At 46.8% G+C, this 22,185-nt stretch overlaps 2 protein-coding genes across 2 annotated transcripts in view; one reads left to right on the forward strand and one right to left on the reverse strand.

Moving 5' to 3' along the window:
- The first annotated feature begins 1,419 nt into the window (after positions 1-1,419).
- igsf8 (immunoglobulin superfamily, member 8) lies at positions 1,420-17,149 on the forward strand. The gene is made up of 8 exons (XM_069678970.1): positions 1,420-1,537; positions 1,709-1,864; positions 5,081-5,461; positions 6,833-7,297; positions 9,610-9,788; positions 12,676-12,928; positions 13,489-13,947; positions 15,119-17,149. The coding sequence occupies exons 2-8, from the start codon at positions 1,810-1,812 to the stop codon at positions 15,244-15,246; spliced, it is 1,920 nt and encodes a 639-aa protein (XP_069535071.1). The 5' UTR covers positions 1,420-1,537; positions 1,709-1,809; the 3' UTR covers positions 15,247-17,149.
- A 3,585-nt stretch (positions 17,150-20,734) lies between these two features.
- Positions 20,735-22,185, reverse strand: part of soat2 (sterol O-acyltransferase 2) — an 11,460-nt gene continuing 10,009 nt past the window's right edge. Inside the window, exon 15 of the mRNA XM_069678744.1 lies at positions 20,735-20,830. Within this exon, the coding sequence (XP_069534845.1) occupies positions 20,774-20,830 (57 nt within the window). The 3' untranslated portion in view covers positions 20,735-20,773. The remainder of the gene's footprint in view (positions 20,831-22,185) is intronic.

Consider the following 22,185-nt stretch of genomic DNA (forward strand, 5'->3'; position numbering starts at 1 on the left):
CGAGTTTGTTTCTTCTTCTTTGGATTTTCACTTCTTGTTGAAGTTGTATCTGTAGTCATCCATCTTTTCTTTGTTTGTTCAGCCATAGTAGATTACTGTTTACTCGCAACACTTGCAGAGAGCGGAAAAGCAGCCGCTTAGCTCCGCCTACCCTCTCTGGCAGACCAACCACTGCTGGCTGATGGAAAACGCGTCACTAAAGGCGCTTTCCCACTGGTCAAAAAACCAGCTAACACCCGCCTTTTTTGCTTAGTGGGAAAGGTTATAACCCAGGTCACATGACTCTGCAGCAGTCCCGGGTAATTATCGCCTCTGCTCTGATCGGCATTGATGGGAACACAGAAGCCGGGTCGACACCACAAACTCCACCTGTCTCCGTCCTCGAACATCGTTCCAAATTTGTCGCCGCCGAGTTTGATAAACAGACTGAATGAGTAATAAAGACAATAAAGACCTAACCACCGTCACATCTTCACTGGTTACTAACCCTGTCTCCTGTTTGTGACGTCAGACAGTGATGCAGCAGAAAAGAGACGGACAGGAGTATACTTCACTTGCAATGGGAAAAGAGACAAACGGCATCTATAAGCAGGTCTTCCCGGGTCTGAAAAACCTGCGTCAACGCACTATTTTGGTGGGAAAGAGGTATAACTCTAGCAAAGTCACACCAGACACCCAGCCCATAATAATACTATATACTGCAAATGCAAAGGCTTTCATCAGCGGGCCATAGGCTCAGTCACCATGTGTTACCTCATTCAGAGAGAGAGAGAGATTTACAGACATTTATTTACATGAACATCTTCCAGATGATCTCTTTCATGTGTTGAAAAAGATCCCTCCACATCGACAATTCTTCCGTTAGTAATAAATGATCACAAAGCTTAAAAGCTTTTTATAAATGTGTGCTTCTCACAGGACAACAACACTACTAACATATAACTGTCCTATAGAACATGATGGATTGCTGTCGATTAAACTACCCAACAGCACATCAGTAGTTAGCATTTCTTCACCTCATATTGTTAATGCAACATGAATGCAGTCGTTAAACATCATGGCCCATATGTAAATGTGAGACACTGACAGGTTATTTAACTGCTACATGCTAATGAATCTGAGTACTTGTAAGTCCAAAAACACACACTATAATACATTATTAACACAGCTGACATGTACGTGCACGTAGGGTGGACTGTGTGTGCTTTGCTGTGGCGCCCTCCTGCGGTGTGACGGTGACGTTTGAACCTCTTTACAACACTCTGTTATCATTGGTTCAAACTGCCACCGTCGCAGTCTTGACCAATGGCGCCACTGTGATTCGTTCTCTCGGCGCTCTTTAACATGCATGCTCCTCCTCCTTTTTTTCTTTTACGACACACACACACACACACACACACACTCGCCCAACCCCCTGTGATGCCGACCGCTCCATGGCCGGACTGGGACGGCATGTCTGTCGAGGAGGCGGTTTAATCTGAAAGTAAACCTGGATATAATGGAGGAATCGATGTGTTGACTGAGATGCATGAAACAGGTGACTCAATCTGCACTTTTACGCATTTAGACTACATCATCTGCTCATCAATGTTCGCTGATGGCGCTAACTCTCCTCTCCGTTTGATCCCAGTATTGCTTTATTGCTGCACATTATCGTTAATTTCCCCCTCACAAATAATCCCGTCGTTTCTGTCGCTTGCTTTTGCAGAGAGTCGGTGTCCGCGGCGGGATGATTGGCGATAAACGAGCAGAGGAACACGGAGAGAGAAATCTGAGTCACCATAATCCATCTGGACGCTGGGGGGGAAGATGAGGACCATGATGGCTTCGATGAAAACAGCATTATTCGTGTTTGTACACGGGGGTGAGTGCTGCTGCCGCCTTGTACCTGCTTGTTTGCTCTGCACACAGCGACTAAAACCCGCTCTGCCATCTGTCACGAGACGCATTTGCATGATTGTTTCTAGAAGCCGCCCAATCAGACTATTAATTTATCCATCATAGGCAGCACGTAGATTTATCTTCATCATTCAGCCCGCCATTGTTGCCTAGAAACGCTACTTCTTTCACCGTGGGTTATTTGATCCGTATTCACACAGCTGTGTCCTGCTGCTCATTATTTCCGATAATCACACCGTTATAAAACAAATACCACACTCACGATATGTGATCGCATGTTGAGTGTACCGACTGTTTATAGGAAATAAAGGAGTTCCTGGTGCCAAGCAATATGTGACGGTATTTCACAGTAAACATAAAGTGAATGATGCAGATGTTATTTCATGTTCTTACTGCTGGTTTATCCCCTCAGTGTGCTCACATCACATCACATAGGTTGTGTTATGTTTTGTGTTAAAAGCAGGGATTAAAGTGGCAGTAAAGTCTCCTGAGTGTCGCACAAAAGAGAAACAAAATGATGCTACAAAGGTCAGCTGTAAGAAGCTTTTAGAGATGTCATTTGCAGAGGAAAAATATTAGAGATAAGCTGGCAGCAAGACAAAACATGTCCACAACTCTTCTTCTGTTCTCTCACATTTTTCCTGTTTTTAAAAACGTATTTAGAATTAAAAAAGCAGCATTCGATGTAATGATACTGTTCAGATGATCAAAGTTTTGATGATGATATGAATCATATCTGATAAGCAGTCAGACAGGCTCCCATAGCACAGGGACAGCCAGTCTGTGCCCCAACATGCGCCTCTTTGTGGCTCCCTGTTAAGAACACTGGGGCTCCCTCCCTCCTCATGGGCTCACAGTATCTAATCCAGACAGTATCGAGCATTGTCACGAGCCGCCGTGTCCCCCAGACCTATCAGTCCCAGCCCAATGTTAATTAGGACTTGATCCGCTTAAGCCTCCCACTAGTCTCCCATGTCATTATCTGTGGGCGTGTTGTTATCTGGCCGCGCCTCGGCCTGTGAGAAAGCTCCAGTTGTTTTTAGGTCTGACACACACACATGCACACACACGCACATGCACAGAGGTGAGGAGAGCCAGGACACACCTGTCTAGTATTTCTAGTTGATCAGGTATTTATCAGGTTAAGGTGACGGTAAAAAGGTGTGTTGGTCGATCCTTTGTTTACTGTCAGTTTGTGGGTGTGTGTTTGTAGACTGTTATGTCGGGATAATCACAGGTCATTTGCACCTTGAGATGTTGAGGTAACTTAAGGACCACCTGTTCCTCACCTGGTGGGAGGCACCTGACACACAGGTGTATCCTACTGAGCGAAATCACTTTTTACAGTCTTTTCCCACAAATTGAAACGTGTTTGTGAGAGCAGCTGCCTGACCTTTGAACCATCATGTGAATGAATGTCAGTCAGCTTCTTGGTTTCTGAAGCTTCTTCTCATTGATCTGCGTTGACGTGTCCACGACCTCATTCAGCACGTAGTGGCTGATTGGCAGCTTTGAGACGTCACAAACCTGAGGGGCCAATCCCGTTAAAGGACGGACTGACGCTATGCATATCATTTTGTGTAACCTATGGCAACCACTTTGGTGACGTGCGAGCCAGCTGTAACCGTCGTCCTAACTCACTACTGACTGCTAACGCTAACGTTACTGCTGCTAATTACTACACTTCAAGCTAGCTAAGTTTCAACACGCCGCCACTAAACGACGGCAGACACGAGTTTGTTTTTGGCTGTAATTTAACAAAAGGAGAAACGTAGCACAAAGTGGGCGGGGCGTGAGGGAGGCGGAGGACACGCCTCGGGACGAGTTGTTCACATCAGACACAGTTTATTATTTCCAACAGAACACTTCCTCTGTGTCAACACGTGACTGGAGCCGCTCTTTAAACTGAAAAGGTCGTTCTTGTCAAAGTATTCTTACCTTTGAATTTGTAATTGTCTTATTAACTGGTTAAAAAGTAAAAATGGTCAAGCTGTAAAAAAATACAGGAAATGAATCTGATTTCTGTTTGTACAAATATCTACAGAAATCTTCTTCATCTTTCCTCCTTCCTCTTTTAGAAAGAGGAAATCATTTACTTTCTAATGTGTGTGCACGTCTGGGACGCAGAGCAGACAGTGGAGACGATGTTTCCTCATGCTGACCTGTAAAATGTGGTCTGTACCCCTGACTGACTGTCAGCATGTAAACCATTGGTAGAAGTTTCGGTGCCTGTGGCTGAAGGGTTCAGTATTCAGATGGTCCGGCGTGGTCGGAGCCTATAACTACGTCAGAGAGGTTTCAGGGGACGTGGGGTATGCAGCCAGACAATGAGACCCAGTGAAACACAATGAAGCCTGAACCTGGAACTGGACCCCGAGGCGATCACGCTGAATATTTCAGCTCATAAGCAGAGCGCTGAATATGTTCCATGTTGTCAGGCTGCTGTTGGACAGAAAATCAGAGTGGAGGAAAACATTTTATTTTTCCGTTAGGCCTCGAGTAAAGCCTTCTCGCTCGGGGGATATCAGGTTTAGCAGTGACCTTTTGCTTTCTGCTACTTTGAAGTCGAGAACAACACATTTGTATCGCTCAGCATCTTTTTCTAAAGCAGATAGCAGCTGCTCACAATAACCCACAGACCTCAGTGTGAGCCGAGGACTGCTTACTGAGCCGGGGAACCGCCTGCTGTAGCTCTTTAGCTTCAGAGGAAAGAACCAGATCGAGGTTCTGCAGAGTTTCTGCTAAAGAGACGTTTCTGATGAGTTCATCACACGCGCTTTTCAGAGCGGAAACAATGACTTGATTGATCGAGCTGAAAGTAAATAAGCAATTATTTTTCTAATCAAATATTAATTGAGGTAATATTTCTGAGTCTGAATGTCAGACACGTTTATGCTTCTTTCAGTGTCAGTGTGAGAAACAGCCAGCTCTCAAACTGTTTCAAAGAACATTGTTTTTATTTAATTAAATGAGTAATCGTATCTACAGGAAGCTGGCCCAGCATTAGTGTTTTTCTCCTGAGCTATTTACTGTATCGATCGCTTGTTAGTCGGTCAGCAGCTCCGGATATCGATCGGTGAGTCCATGTACCAAACATGCTGCGAGCGAGACTGTGACCCATTGTTAGTCTCTCCAGTCCTCACTGCCTCTCTCTTCCTGTCTCTCTTATTTTCTTTCACAGTGCTCCAGTGCGCCGTGTGTCGCGATGTTACCCTTCCCATTGGAACCCTGTACCGAGTCGCAGGGTTCCCCATCTCCCTGCCCTGCACCGTCTCGGGGTACGAAGGCCCACGCACGCAGGAGTTTGAGTGGTTCCTGTACAGGGAAGATGCTGCTGGAAGGCAGATGGGAGTGATCTCCACCAGGGACAAAGGCTTCCCCTACGCCCCGTTTCAGCCCCGGGTGAGGAACGGGGAGGTGAGGGTGGAGAGGGACTCGGGGGACAAAGTCCGGCTGGTGATCCAGAGGCTCCGGGCTGAAGACCAGGGGAAGTATGAGTGCTACACACCCAGCACGGACAGCACCTACCAGGGGAACTACAGCGGGTCAGTGTCTGTCAAAGGTAAGATCTATCAAGCTTCAAAGTTAAGGCCAGCTGTGGACCATAATGTGAACATTAAACAATGTGTCAGAAACAACACATTTTTTTATACTATTTTGAAAGTGTGCTCTTATTCTGAAAGAATGATTTGATAGTGAGCTGGGTGTGTGCTCTTATTCTGAAAGAATGATTTGATAGTGAGCTGGGTGTGTGCTCTTATTCTGGAAGAAAAAGGTTTGTCGTTTTGACGTGTGTTTCGGGCCGCTTGTTGACGATTGTTTGATGTCGTTGTTTTTGTTAAAGATAAAATCTGTGAGATTTTCATGTAAATAAATGAAGTCACTTTGTATCCAAAGAAAAAGAAAGTCGACGCTCAGATGAAGACGACGTCTTTTATCACCAACAGAAGGAAACTGGGAGGTTTCAGTTTAAGAGTCAAATATAATATCTGATCAGTGTAATGCTGGTTTGCACCTGTTAAAGATCCATCACACTTTGATGACAGATAAATTCATTCATGTGTTTTTTTTGAAAATAAGAAAATCAGCCGACTTTCACCTGAAACAGAGAGAGGCTTCAGGCAGACGAGCTCTCTGTTTACCGGCTGGCCGTCACTGCAGCAGCACAAAGATCATATAACAGTGAAGTGAAACAACAACCAAAGTTTAATCTAAAAAAAGCCAGTTTTACAGAGTATCTGACGTTGTGCTGCCGCATCATTCAGCATCTCAGAAGGTTGTTGTGATAATAGATTAAAAGGTTTTGTTAGAAAACACGTCAAGAAGCATAAAAACATGAATGTTTTTACTACGAGCACAAACTCGGGACTGACGCCAGCCTTAGATCAGAGTTAATGTCTGCCACCTGGGGGCCACCAAAGGTTTCATCAGCATGTCTGCACTGCGTCAGCCGGATGGACGACACTGGTCATGGATCAATCACACGTGTTCATAAACTCCTATCCAGACTCAGCGTCTGGAGTTTGTGCTCTGCTCTGTCTTCCTGTTTACAGAGATTCTTCTGCTCGAGCTCGGCTTGGCGTCCATGTGATGATCATTTCTGTCTCTGTTCATCTTCTTGTTCGTGCGCTGCTAGGTTGATGTTGGTAGGATGCTGGGTGTTAGTTTTGCTGCTCAAGTATTTTATCTTTATAATAGCCAGTTAATCCCTGTTTCTTTGGCAAAGCTAGTGCCCACAGCTCAGGGTGGTAAACGGCTTTTAGTCACTCGCAGCAGCCCCGTGTCACGATTCGCTTCAGCTTTCTAAACATAGAAATGTCTTACTGCACGCAGGCAATAGAAATTGAATTTGGCATCCTTTTCGCTCCCATCTCCTCCTGAAGCAGCTCAATGTAATATGATTGTCTGTCTGTGTCTGTTTGTGCACCTGCAGTGATCCCTGACACACTCCAGATCAGCTATTCCCGCTCACTCACCGGCCAGCCCGTGCCAGAGGGGGCCGAATTAACGCTGACATGCTCAGCCGGCATCCAATCGGAGCAGCTCACCCACATGTCAATCATGTTTGGGAAGCGGAGCGCAGGAGACGGTGCGGGGAGCGTCGGAGCAGGAGGCGAAGTGAGCACCGTTAGAGAGATCATCTCCATCGACAAGCTGCTGGGGGTCGTCCCCGGACGTGCGTACAAGAAGAGGTACGATGACGGAGAGATCACACTGGAGAAGAGGAACGGGGAGGGCGGCCTGGGCGTGTACGTGATGAAGATGAGAGCGGTGCAGCCCGACGACACCGGCTCGTACTTCTGTGAAGCCGCGCAGTGGATCCGGGACCCTGATCGATCATGGCAGAAGATTGCACAGAGGACACTGGATATTGGCAACTTGACCGTTCAGCAACTAGGTCAGTGAAACTACCAAAGTGAGCTAATGTGTGTGTGATGACGTTTCCCCAAACTATGATGCAAACGTCACACTGTCTCTCACAAGCATGTACATGTGAATGATGATGAGGGTGGTAATACAATCTTACAGCAGGCTTAGTGAAGGAGTTAACCGCTGAGGAAACACGATCCCGACACAATAAAAGCAAAACAACACAGTTTGTTTTCTTCTTGTCAGTTGGGGTCTCTGAGGTCTCTCCCTGTGGCGTCAGGCGGACTGGACTTTCGGTGCTGTTGAGCACGCTGGACTCTTTCCAGGTTTCAGGCTGAGTGTTTGTGTTACTTGGAGCTTAGCTGAATGTCTAGTTTGCTGGCTGGCAGACTGAGCAGTGTACTGACAGGACAGATAGGCGGCTTGTTGCCTTGTTTGTTGGCTTGTTTGGACAGAGGACGTGTTTGGGCTTCTGATGAGCTGCCTGGGTGGCTGAGCGGTACCTGCTCAGGTTGTTTCCTACCTTGTTTTGTGGGTTGATGGACATGTTAGTATTAAGGCTGCAGTGAATTTTCTTTACTGATTGATCTGCTGATTACTCTGTTGATTATTCCTTTGGTCTATAAAACTGTAAATGCCACTCAAACTGTCTTAAAGGGCCAGTTTGCAGATTTTCAGTCCTGTCATGCTGTGGGGAGCTAATGTCATTATGGTAGTCTGTGCCTTTAGAGGGCGCTATCCGCTTCTCCAACAGGCCCTGGAAAACCTCTGACACACTGCGTAAAACGCGCCATCTGTCGGAGGCCAGGGAGCTCGCTGAACTACACTTCCTCAATCTCGGACGCCGCCTCCGATGTCACGTCTCGTTCAGAATCGTCAGGTTTGAAATGTCGACTGCAGACCTGAAGATGTTTTAGACGATCCACCGGTATATTCTCGTCGTGTTTCAGACTCTGTCCCGCTCTGAGCCGTCGCCTGCAGAGAAACGGTCATATTTCACTCCAGCGTCTCTCGCTGGGCCGTTCCTTTCAGAGGGAGGGGTGCAATGCATGCTGGGTGTTGTAGGAATGTAGAATGGCAGAAACCACGAGCTGTTTGTACAACTTTCTCCACAGCTATGGCGCCAATTTCAAATATTATTGCTTCTATGGATTACAGAGAACACCAGCTGTGACTGACAGCAGCTTTAACAGGAACTGCTCCTTTAAAGCCTGACTTTATCAAATGTCATGTTTTGATGGACTGTGTTTACTTTCACACAGGACTGAGAAGAGCAGCTAAATCTCACATTAAACCTGAAACTTTTTTTTGCCTTTTGGCTAATTATCAACAAAATGCCGATACGTTTTCTGTGGACTTACCGCAGCTCTGTCTGTCAGCTGTCAGAACGCCTGACTGACAGGCGTGATGCTCACCTGCTTTTGATAGGTTGGTAGTTGGTAGTTGGTTGTTGCAGGCTGAACAGATGGATAACTGCCCGTTAACTTGCCTCATGGTTCGATTTAAATTCTGAAGAGCTCGAGTAGATCTACAGGATTAAATGATCTTTTCTCACACCTCCTCTTTCAGCCTCTAAAGAGGACGACGATCCTCCTGTCAGACCGACAGCGCCGCAGTCCTTCCTCCAGCATGCTGTAACATCTTTCAGAGTGAAGCCTGAAACAAGTGCACTCTGGTTACAAGCCTCATCACTACAATCTGACCGACACGTTTTAAGGGTTTTGCTCGAGTTGTTATTGGTTGTTATTCAGCTCTTCAGCAGGAACACTGAAGCTCAGTGCATGTATTGTTTATTTGTGACACCACGCTGACGAGCACTCTTTAGCTGCTCTGGCTGCTGTCGTCTGACACGTCTCCTTTTGTCCACCTAAATAATGTGTCTATTATTGAGCAGCTCTGTGTGGTGTAGAAGTGTTGTGGTTAAATGAGGCTTCGCTCACACAATGGACCCGTTTATCTTCTCATTACAGGCTAGGCTACCCGTGCTAACTACGTGAAACAGTTTCAGTTCATTTAACAAAGTTTCACATCTCATCTGCGCTCGTCTTCTTTCATGCCTTATTTGTGTGTCTGAATATGTGACATTAAATTCATCATCATAGTTTTGGTTACAGAGCAATAATATTATATTACAGTATATTTTAAAGCTCATTTTATATCAAGCCATTAAATATATATTGTGTTATATAGGCCGCTGTATCATTTTTACAGTAACTCAGATTTTATCGCTCCCCGTGAGATTTACGGTCCCAGCCTCAAGAACGTGTTCGAGTCCTTCCAGCAGCAACGACTTCAGATGCTTTGGCTAAGCTCTCTCTCTCTCCCTCTCCTGTTCTCCAGCGGAGTCACTGAGTGTAACATCCTCGCCCCGAGGGGAGGTGACCCTGCAGGTCGGGTCTCCTCTCATCCTGACTTGTGAGGTGTTGGGGCTGCCGTCTGATGTGAACTCAGGCCTGCTCGTTCAATGGATGAAGAGGGGATCTGTGAGCAGCGACGTGGCTGGAGCCGGGGGAGTCGAGGTACTGACGCAGATTTTCATACTTGGACTGGAATTGTTTTGTTCTCGGACGATGCAGAAATGTCGATGTGTTTGATTGTGATGAAAGCTATTTATAGCCATTAACATTCATGTGTCTTATATAAACGTTTGCAAAGGGGCTTTTTTAATCACAAGTAGCATGCAGGGACCTGAAACATGCAGGGACCTGAAACATGTAGGGACCTGAAACATGCAGGGACCTGAAACATGTAGGGACCTGAAACATGCAGGGACCTGAAACATGTAGGGACCTGAAACATGCAGGGACCTGAAACATGCAGGGACCTGAAACATGTAGGGACCTGTAGGGACCTGAAACATGTAGGGACCTGTAGGGACCTGAAACATGCAGGGACCTGAAACATGTAGGGACCTGTAGGGACCTGAAACATGCAGGGACCTGAAACATGTAGGGACCTGAAACATGCAGGGACCTGAAACATGTAGGGACCTGTAGGGACCTGAAACATGTAGGGACCTGTAGGGACCTGAAACATGCAGGGACCTGAAACATGTAGGGACCTGTAGGGACCTGAAACATGCAGGGACCTGAAACATGCAGGGACCTGAAACATGTAGGGACCTGTAGGGACCTGAAACATGTAGGGACCTGTAGGGACCTGAAACATGCAGGGACCTGAAACATGTAGGGACCTGTAGGGACCTGAAACATGTAGGGACCTGTAGGGACCTGAAACATGCAGGGACCTGAAACATGTAGGGACCTGTAGGGACCTGAAACATGCAGGGACCTGAAACATGTAGGGACCTGAAACATGCAGGGACCTGAAACATGTAGGGACCTGAAACATGCAGGGACCTGAAACATGTAGGGACCTGTAGGGACCTGAAACATGCAGGGACCTGAAACATGTTGGGACCTGAAACATGTAGGGACCTGAAACATGTAGGGACCTGTAGGGACCTGAAACATGCAGGGACCTGAAACATGTAGGGACCTGTAGGGACCTGAAACATGTAGGGACCTGAAACATGCAGGGACCTGAAACATGCAGGGACCTGAAACATGTAGGGACCTGAAACATGCAGGGACCTGAAACATGTAGGGACCTGAAACATGCAGGGACCTGAAACATGTAGGGACCTGAAACATGCAGGGACCTGAAACATGTAGGGACCTGTAGGGACCTGAAACATGCAGGGACCTGAAACATGTAGGGACCTGAAACATGCAGGGACCTGAAACATGTAGGGACCTGAAACATGTAGGGACCTGTAGGGACCTGAAACATGCAGGGACCTGAAACATGTAGGGACCTGTAGGGACCTGAAACATGCAGGGACCTGAAACATGTAGGGACCTGAAACATGCAGGGACCTGAAACATGTAGGGACCTGAAACATGCAGGGACCTGAAACATGTAGGGACCTGTAGGGACCTGAAACATGCAGGGACCTGAAACATGTTGGGACCTGAAACATGTAGGGACCTGAAACATGTAGGGACCTGTAGGGACCTGAAACATGCAGGGACCTGAAACATGTAGGGACCTGTAGGGACCTGAAACATGTAGGGACCTGAAACATGCAGGGACCTGAAACATGCAGGGACCTGAAACATGTAGGGACCTGAAACATGCAGGGACCTGAAACATGTAGGGACCTGTAGGGACCTGAAACATGCAGGGACCTGAAACATGCAGGGACCTGAAACATGTAGGGACCTGAAACATGTAGGGACCTGTAGGGACCTGAAACATGCAGGGACCTGAAACATGTAGGGACCTGTAGGGACCTGAAACATGTAGGGACCTGAAACATGCAGGGACCTGTAGGGACCTGAAACATGCAGGGACCTGAAACATGTAGGGACCTGAAACATGCAGGGACCCGAAACATGCAGGGACCTGAAACATGCAGGGACCTGAAACATGTAGGGACCCGAAACATGCAGGGACCCGAAACATGTAGGGACCTGTAGGGACCTGAAACATGTAGGGACCTGAAACATGCAGGGACCTGTAGGGACCTGAAACATGCAGGGACCCGAAACATGCAGGGACCTGAAACATGCAGGGACCTGTAGGGACCTGAAACATGTAGGGACCTGAAACATGCAGGGACCTGTAGGGACCTGAAACATGCAGGGACCCGAAACATGCAGGGACCTGAAACATGCAGGGACCCGAAACATGCAGGGACCTGAAACATGTAGGGACCTGAAACATTCAGGGACCTGTAGGGACCTGAAACATGCAGGGACCTGAAACATGCAGGGACCCGAAACATGCAGGGACCTGAAACATTCAGGGACCTGTAGGGACCTGAAACATGCAGGGACCTGAAACATGCAGGGACCTGAAACATGCAGGGACCCGAAACATGCAGGGACCCGAAACATGCAGGGACCTGAAACATGTAGGGACCTGAAACATTCAGGGACCTGTAGGGACCTGAAACATGCAGGGACCTGAAACATGCAGGGACATGAAACATTCAGGGACATGAATCATTCAGGGACCCGAAACATGCCTGCCTTCATTGTCTAATAATATTCATTGAAAAATAATGATGGCGTAATTGTCATCTGATTTAATTTCAAGCATAGATCGAGAATCAATCACAGACAACATTAAGGCTGATCTATCATCATTGTTTTTGGTTATTCAGCTAAAATATCTTATTTAACTTTAACTTATTTATTTGAATTATTTTGGGTGCGTTCGAGTGCTGGAGGCAAAATAGTGATAAATGACACTCGAGAGGCTTTCTAACAGCATCATCAAAAAAAACTGATGCACTAAGCTTGGCATGCAACTGGAAACAGTCTGCAATGTTGTATATCATTAACATAACATTTTAATTTACAGTCCAACTCATTGTGTCACCTTTTATTTGACATTAAGGTGGAGGTGGCCCGGTTGAGCCCCGATGGTGTTGTGAGCTGGGGGGACGACCTGAGCCGAGCTAGCGGGGGCTCCATGGAGAAAGTGTCAGAGGGGAAGTTCTCCCTGAAGCTGTTCTCAGCGCGCCCTCTAGACTCAGGAGTGTATCGATGTGTGGTGAGTGTATACGCTGGAAGAAGAAACCCCGGCCCCTCTACTCCTGCAACGAACACCCAGAGGTCTGAGGGAGTGACCGTCAACCTGAAGAGCAAAGGTGAGGGGCGCTCACTCGGGTCATCAGAGCTTCTCAAACAGGCGCACAGGCGCTCACTGGAGGGTCACTGGAGGATATGTGGGAAGATTGTTGAGCAGCAAAAAGAAGTGCTCTTGACAAATCTTTAATTAGCAACACTAGCTTGAACTAGTTAGCTAACAGTAATGAAGAAATCAACAAGCTGAGCAAAAGGTAACACCTGAGTTCACCTGACAGGCCGAGAGGGTAATGCTGCATCACTTTTGGAAACTGCTGCTCAGTATCATCCACCGAGCAGGAACTAAAGGTTTGTTTTTGTCGGCTGATGGATGGATGAACGTTACGTCGGTGGGTGGGTCATTTGGCCGAGCTGAAGTGTGCACCAGGAACTCTGACGGTAGCTGTCCACATCGCGGCCTCAGACTGGGTGTTGTTTGTGAACAGATAACCTCAAAATGAAAGTTGTTCAATTTGCAAAAATCCACAAATGGAAATCACACACTTCTTTTTTGTCTTAAAGTGACGGTAACCGTGTTCAGCTTACCCTGCACAGACTAATCTTTGCATGTTTCACCTCGCAGACGTGCTCGTCGCAGCGGTGGCTCAGCTCCCCCGAGGTCCTCTTCTAAAAAGGGGCAGCACCATCACTCTGATCTGCAACGCCACTGTGACAACCACAGGCCCCGCCCAGGCACAGGTGCAGTGGCTGCGTTGGCCAATCCCTGCACCGTTTGTGAAGAAGGGACAGAGCCCTGTGTCCGACGTTCCTCTAGCAGACCCCGCTGTTGAGGACAAACCCCGACTGGTAGCTGCCCTCATGTACGACGGCGTTGCTAAAATCTACACCAACACCAGCGAGGTTAGCATCGACCGCCTGTCCGCTGTCAGCTTCAGACTGAGGGTTCACACGGCCACCATGGAGGATCAGGGCATGTATGCGTGTCATGCAGAGGCTTTCGGGCAGGACCCGCATGGCGGCTGGTACAACACGGGGGCCAGGGCGGAGTCAAACGCTGTGACCGTTTACCTGTATGCCAGAGGTAAGTGTTTCTCTTAGAGCATAGTGATCGTGGATCAAAACAAAAAGACACACTGCATGATGCTTTTTTCAAACACAGTCACATTTAGATCTCACATCTGATTGGCTGCTGAGCAGACCTATTGAGGGTTAAAGGTTAAGTGCTGCTCTTTCACATCCCATCCAGATTTGTAGTTAACGTGTGGGATCGAGCAGCGGGATCAAAACACTGACCTGTGCTCTCAAGCTGGACGCTTCCCGTGTACACGTCGAGCATTAACTCTGGACCTGGAGACGTGTTGGCACATTTACAGTAGATTGATTCTCCTCTACGTTCTTCTTCCCTGGCTGATTACAGGGCAAAGGTCTCTCCTGTTTACATCTTACAACTCGTCACATGTCGCACTAATTTAATTCAGCAGGACACTGAGAAAGAAAAACCCGTCCTAGCTGACTCGGGCTGCCATTACAGATCCTTCTCATTATTGATCCATGGATTAGTCTTAATGTGAATCAGGAGGTGTTGTGGGTAAAATAATCAGTGGTGCATCTTGGCTAGATGAGTATTTTTATGCTTTAAAAAAAAAGAATGTATTTGTCAAAAACAGAACAATAATTTGCCCAGCTAAGGGCAGAACCATCCCTCCCTCCCTCCCGCACCTCTGAGCTCGGGGTAAAAGAATGAGGTTGTGGCCGAGATGAGTTTCCTCCGCATCTGATCAGGATGCCTCCTGGGCGCCTCCCTTTGGAGGTTTTCTGGGCACGTCCACCCGGGAGGAGACCCCGGGGCAGGCCCAGAGCTCGCTGGAGGGATTAGATATCCTGCCTTGGAACACCTCGGGACCCCCCAGGAAGAGCTGGAGGGGAGTCTGGCTCACCTTGGTTAGTCTGTTGCCACGGCGACCCGTCCGCCGATAAGTGGAACAATCCTCTTCAGTCACCAGTTCCAAAGTCATAAATAGTGTAGTCACCTTTCTGCTCTGTTCTGGACCGTGGCTCAGACTAAATGGAGTTCTAGATAAAATCACGAGTGGAAACTGTCCGTTAGCCTGCCCAGATGCTAACAGCGCTACATTAAAGTCCATACCTGGATTGTTTGGAACCAAACGAGTTGATTGATGTTTGTTCAGTTTTACTTTCAGCCTATCCTGCTGTAGTTTACATCCTTCTCTCTCTCCTCTCTCTTCCTCCAGCCGCTGACCTCCTCCTCATCCCTCTGGTTGTCGGTGTTTCCTCCGCCTTGTTTGTGGGCATCCTCATCATCGCGACGGTAACCTGCTGCTTCATGAAGCGACTGGCGAGGCAGCGCGCTCAAAAATAAGCTTCTGCTGTCACTGGCTGTCTGAAACCCGAATGTTGGTGACGAGGCTCAGAGAGGTGACGCACAGAACACGACGGATGAAGTGGCTCAAAGTAAATACTGAAGTGAAAAAGGACTGGTACATGATTGTCTCTGTTCTGACCCACTGGTGTAACAATCAATGCCAAAAGATTCTGTTTTATATTCTCTTGTATTTTTTATATCCACACATTCTCTAAAAACAACATATTTTTATCAAAAGTAGACGTATTGATCTTTTTGAAAGCACCAATCAGTGATCCTATCTCGACTCCTCATGTGGGCACTTTGTAAGGACCCCTTTGTCCCAGCTTATCTCTCCTCTTCAACTGTACACATTGTTCTAACGAGGTCAGAAGTAAAGCAGGCAGACGCAGGTGTGAGTCTCTGACAGCCGCAGCACGAGGTAAGAAGTTTGTACAGGTGGGCAGAGCAGACTCTCTCCTGAATGCTGCTGATATTTAGCTCCTGCTCACACAAACTAAAGAATATTCTGTGTACACATCGTGGTGATCCTGTTCCAGTGGACTTTTCCTCAAACAGCATGTCTTTCTTTTGTTCCAAACATGAACTAAATGTCTCTGCATGCTTAAGCCTCTAGCACTGCCACTGACAGTCACATGAATGCTGATGGGAGCAGTTAAGCCTCCAGAAACTTAGTAAGAGCAGGGATCTTCCACTGCCCGCAGTCAGGCCACACTCTGCATGTACACAAAGTCTCCGTCTGTTACTTAATAAGGAAGGCGCTGGCCGGGAACCGTCTGACGCCAAGACCAACTGAGAGCCGATTCTAAACGAGCATTCCTCGCCTGTGACGCTTTAACGCTGACGAGAGTTTTCTACAGACCTGACAGAGAAAAGAGATCTCCATTACGCACTGAGCTGAAATGTGTAAATATTGTAAGCCGTTTAGCTGTTTTCTTTTTCTTAGTGTAAGACTGTAGCGCCATGTTAGTGTTTGTGCAAAGCACCTGTGTTTATAGTTCTGCAGCAGCACTTGGACACAAACAGGACTGGGACCAGAGCCTGAGTTCTGCAGTGATCCTCTTCCAGCTGGAAGTCACTTTGCTGTCCGTGAGCGAGTGCGTTTAAGTGTTTCTTCTTCTGTTCATGGCGTTAAAGGTTCCTTTGCTCTTGTGACTGAGATAGAAAAAGTACTGTGAAAAAGAATCCTGTTGTGTTGTGTCACACTGTTTAGGATCCCTGAGGTTAAAGTCTCCTGATCAGAGCGGTCATGTGACCTGATGCTCAGTGAAGTCTCAATATCTGTGTCATCACGCGCTTCAGTCCACACGTTTCTGCTGCCAACACTTATTATGACTTTAGCCCCCGCTGCTAGCGCACAGAAATCTGTTGCACAGATTTAGTGTGTGTGCGCTCTGAGTGAAAGCCATCCTCCTCTTCCTGTTGAAAACAACACTTAAGAACATTGTGGCCATGGTGTGTGTGATCATGGTGTGTGTGGTCATGTACAGTTGTTCGTGGAAAAGACGAGGAGAGCAGATCAGGTTTCAGCCCGAGGCTCTCCACTGAGATTATTTCAGGTCATCTTTTCCTGCTTCTTTAGATTTGCTCGCCGAGGCTCGACTTCACTGTCTCAGTTGAAACTGTTGGTCTGATGTTCGAGTCCCTCTACATCTGCCTGTCCTCCCTAACCTGTGTGTCTCTAAACCCTGATTATAAATGTTGTTCACGAACATTAGGGAATAAAATCACAGCTCTGCCCGATTCCTGAGCCACTTTGCTCCAGATCAACCACCCAAAGCTGATTGAGCTCCCTCACACGCCCCCCCACCACATGATTACACATGATTACACATACACACACATACACACACATACACACACAGAGGCAGATGTACGTGCAGCAGCAGCAGCAGCAGCAGCAGCAGCAGCAGCAGCAGCACAGCGCTGTGCTGGCTGGCATTTCAGATGGAAGTATGCGAGTATCTGCGTGTTCATCTGTAATCCCTGTTTATGGCCGCAGTGTGTGTCCCGCTGCCCCCCCCCCCCCCCCCCCCCCCCCCACACACACACAGACACACACACACACACACACACACACAGCGATGCTCACATGAGAATTGCAGCCAGCTGTAAAGAGTGTAGCTCATCGTGTGCAAAGTGTGAACGCTGCTTTTCTGTGTTTTGGACCCTTTCATGAAGGCGTTTTGTTTGTGTTGTTTACTCACGCTTTAATACCACTGTCCCTGAATGCATCGTGCTGCCATTGAAATATACAAAGGCGGGTTATTGCTCAGTTTGTTTCTAATGGTGCTTTGGCAAACCTGCCAGTTGATAAACCAATAAAACCACTCTGGATTTATGTCGCTTGGTTTTGTTTATTCCTTTATTGTCTACTGCTGTAAAAAAGTGTTTCTATCAGGAGCCGCTGCAGACAGCTGGAGGACGGGCTGTGCCGAGGGAAGTCATTGAATCAGTCTGAAGAATGCGTCCACATTTTCTAAAAACCAAAAGCATTTCTTGTGGCTGCTGCGTTTTCAGAGGTTTGTGTTTCAGCTTCATTTGACTGTGAGCGCGTTGTGAGGCAGCTTCAGGAGGTGAACAGGCAGAACGTTTGTCACATGATAGGATGAAGCGAAGCGGTCGAAACTATTTTACATCTAATCAATCAAATGACGATTATAGAAACTCAGGTCTGTCTGAGACTACGGATGAAATCCACCTGAACAACAAATGCAAAACTGAAATCTGCACAGGGCTGCTGCGCGTGATGCAACAACGTGTTACTGTTGTGACACGCCCACAGATGGAGGTGACCCGGAGGTGACCCGGAGCTAGAAGGAGAATGAATATTTCCACCTGTCCGAGAGCTACAAACTCGACTTCAGTAAATCACAATGTTTCGTTTCTTCTGACACGTAAACAACTAAATGTTTGAAAATGTCACGGTCGACTTTTCAGCTTGTCCGTCTGCTTTGAGAAGTTGAGTCTCAATCTTTGGGACATTATGTGGTCACATTTCCCTCCTTTGCTTTCATGCAGCATGTCTTGAACTTGACTGTGTGATATGTAGAGGATGGAGAACTTGTCTCAATCATGGCTGCTGTAAATAAAACCGCACCAATCAAAGAAACTAAATACGTCACAGCCACTTTCTTTGGATGTTTAACACTAAAGAGATGTCACACAAAATGTCAGATAAGAAAGACGTCGAAGAAACAGCTGGTTTGTTTTCATGCATTCATTTAGTCGACAGTAGAAATATCTGCTATTGTCACTGCCTGTCCTGCTGTGCCTGCCTGAGCTCCCCTGGTATTACAGTATATCAGTTTACAGAACATTACATCACTAATGCAAATGTTAATCCTCTTCCTCCTGTGTGACTTCAGAGCGACGTGGCAGGCAGACAAACACAGGCTTTGTGGAGCACTGATAAGACGTGCTCGCTGCTGCCTGTGGTTGGTTGGTAAATGTACCTGCTCTCCCAACCAACCCGAGGCAGGATTAAACATGCAGCACACACTGCAGGTCAGGGGCCCTCGCTGTGGCAGAGCGTGCTCAGAGTCGTCACTGATTTAAAGACAAAGACTCAGAAACAAAAGGACGCGACATGACAATAAAACTCAACATGTCTAACTTTACTATAACCTTTTCATTTATTACAACACTTACAGACATTGGAATATTTAAGGATTTCAATTCCAAGCATGTACAGAACAACATTTCCCCCTATATTGTAGAGGCAGAAGGCGATTAGCCTAGCTTAGCATAAAGACTGGTAACGGGGAGAAAGTAGCATGTCTCTGTCCAAATGTCAAAAATCAGCTACATGAACTTCTAAAGCTCGTTAATGAAGTTTGTTCGATCAGTAAACAACAACATGGACACGTGAAAGAGATCAGCAGGGGTCCGTGTCAGAAAGGAGGTTCAGCAAAGCCTCAGTCTAACCGCGGACGGTGGTCTGATTCGCCCTGCGCTGAGAGTCGCTTTTTGGTTCCAGAACAGCTGATCAGAGTTAGTTCAATCAACTGTGAGCAGGTTCAGCCGGAGCCAAGTGCGTGCACGATGACTGTAAAAAGCCAGCATTAATGGAGCCCCGACACCACGAGTCACCATGGCAACGGTACACAAAAAGAGGTCCTCCTACGTCACACGGGTGGAGCTCGAAATCCTCACGCGGACGATCAGCGAATACGAGCATGTTTTTAGAAACATAAAGTAACACGGCTGCAGCTGCAAAAGAGAGAGAAGCGGCGTGGAAGAAACTGCTGCTTTGAACTGGTCTGTTTGTTTAATCACAGCTGGAAGAGAAGCTAACATTTATATTAATTTAGGAGCAATCCAGCGGGACAAAAACGAACATGGAGGCAGTTTAAAATAAAACACCAGAACATCATCGAAAGGTGCGGCTCAGGCAGAACAGGCTCATGGCTGAACCTCACTTCAGTCACATTTTAAGTATTAAACTAATGAAATATCATTCAGTGGCTCTTTTAATGAGCATTAGCTTTATCCCTAACATGATGCTGACTTCACATACAGTATGTCCTCTCACCTGAATCCTGTTTAGTTGATTCAACTGAATTGTGTTAGTTATATTTATATATTTCCAATAACTAACGGCTGCTTTTGTATTGGTCGGAAATGAAGAGGACCAAATAAATGATCACTTCACATCACATCATCGAACACTCTCGGCAATGGTGGTGAAAAATCTACAAATGATGACTTTGACACAGATTTGTCTTTTGATTCTTTTATTATAATAATAAAACTTTAACTTTATAAAGGAGTCAGAGCAGCACAGAGACAAAGCGCTCAAACACACGTGTGAGACGGGCTGAATGAACGACGGAGTCGATTGAGGGTTTTATAGCCTCGGGAGGAGACGAAACTCAGAGTTTCCTGAGAGAAACCTGCTCCCGACCAGGTGAGGTTCACAGACACAGTTACCATAGTAACCAACTCAGATACAACTTCAACAAGAAGTGAAAATCCAAAGAAGAAGAAACAAGCTCGACGCTCAGATGAAGCAAACAGTCTGAAAAGGAAAGCGACCGTCAGCCAGGAAAATCAAGAGTTACAACCGGAGCCAACCGTGGACGTCACACATGCAGCACTGTCTGGATATCTGGGAAGTGTGCTCCTGCAGTTACCGTTTATCACCACAGGTGGCGCCAAAGAGAACGAAACTGGGATCTTCGAGATAACCACTTTAAACAAAACTTTACACTTAAAAAAGACTGGGTCAAACAAGCTACGTGTTGATGTGCTACAGTTTTTACAGCATGGTATTCTATAAGCACTTGGTAAACAAAAAGTTCAACACAATCATTTAATGACGGACTGAATTATTTTACAGTTTTTAATACTCGAACTTAAAAACAACACAAGGAGAAAAGTGACCCAAAGAAATCTTTACAAACAGGAAACCTCATATATGTACATGTCCTTCAAGTAGTCTTTCATGCTCTCCCTCATGTGTTCACTCCATCATGATTTTCAGGCCTTTATCCTTTCATCACTCATCCCTACAAAGGCAGCTTCATGTCTGGTAGCTGCAGGACCACGATCGAGGCGTCACCAACTCCAGGAAGCTGTTCTGTTGAGGACGAATGAAAGGACTTTAAATATTCACACAGCTTCTAGTAAAATGATCTGTAATCCTTTTATACATTTTATCTGCATGATTAAATGATTCATTATCACGTAATAATCTCATTTTAGGGATGTCACTGTTATTTATAGACAGCAGTTATTTGTGTTAAGCTATTGTGTGTGTGAATAACGCCAGTGGCTTAAGAGGACGCCTCAGCTGGAGACGCACAGAGGCCGAGCCGTTTGTAGAGGAATGAGTACGTTAAGTACATCTGGGCCCATCTGTCACGCAAATCCCTCACATGTGGGACCACGTCAAACACTTGGTGCTGGGAGGAGGGTTTTTAAGGGTTAAATACATGTCAGAGTTTTACAAACGGTGGTTACTCGACATGTGGCTCTTTGACCTGGGCTTATGTGTGTGTGATGGGTGTGTTAGAACACGTTGATGCACCGTATTCGTCTTTAGACGTGCATGCGTGTAGTGCGTGTGCTAACAGATGCTCATGAATGACTGGGGATAAGAACAGACGTCAAAGCCCGGATGATGAAAGAGTGAAAGGAGTCATCTGGTCAGATGCGTCTGTATGACGTCAGACATCAAAGTACTCAAGTATCAGTCAAGTCGAGTACTTCACTTGTGTTTCGCTGAGTTTTCTTTTAGGATGTGAGTCGAGTCATGAGCTTGTATTTTACCTGCTGGCCTACTTCCTGTTAAAGTGCTGTTTAATGAGGTCATCGTGGTGTCGTACACTGCGAACGTGCGTGACATGGTATCGGTAGCTCTCTGTATTTTAAGGTTTTTGATGTTGTTGTTGAGACGACACAATAAATCTCGTCTGTATGTCTTTATATTTTCTGCTTTAAAGGAGCAGTTCCTGTTAAAGCTGCTGTCAGTCACCGCTGGTGTTCTCTGTAATCCAGAGAAGCAATAATATTTGAAATTGGGCCATAGCTGTGGAGAAAGTTGTACAAACAGCTTGTGGTTTCACCCGTTCTACATTCCTACAACACCCAGCATGCATTGCGCCCCTCCCTCAGAACGGCCCTGTGAGAGACACCGGAGTGAAATACGACCGTTTCTCTGCAGGCGACGGCTCAGAGCGGGACAGAGTCTGAAACACGACGAGAATATACCGGTGGATCGTCTAAAACATCTTCAGGTCTGCAGTCGACATTTCAAACCCGACGATTCTGAACGAGACGTGACGTCGGAGGCGGCGTCCGAGATTGAGGAAGTGTAGTTCAGCGAGCTCCCTGGCCTCCGCCAGTCTACGTACAGCGCGTCATCTGGCAGAGGTTTTCCAGGGCCCATTGGAGAAGCTGATAGCGCCCTCTAAAGGCACAGAGAGAAACTGC

This window comes from Semicossyphus pulcher, unplaced genomic scaffold, assembly GCF_022749685.1.
Source record: "Semicossyphus pulcher isolate SPU_LCO1_2020_fin unplaced genomic scaffold, fSemPul1.0.p SCAF_3, whole genome shotgun sequence".
NCBI lineage: Eukaryota > Metazoa > Chordata > Actinopteri > Labriformes > Labridae > Semicossyphus > Semicossyphus pulcher.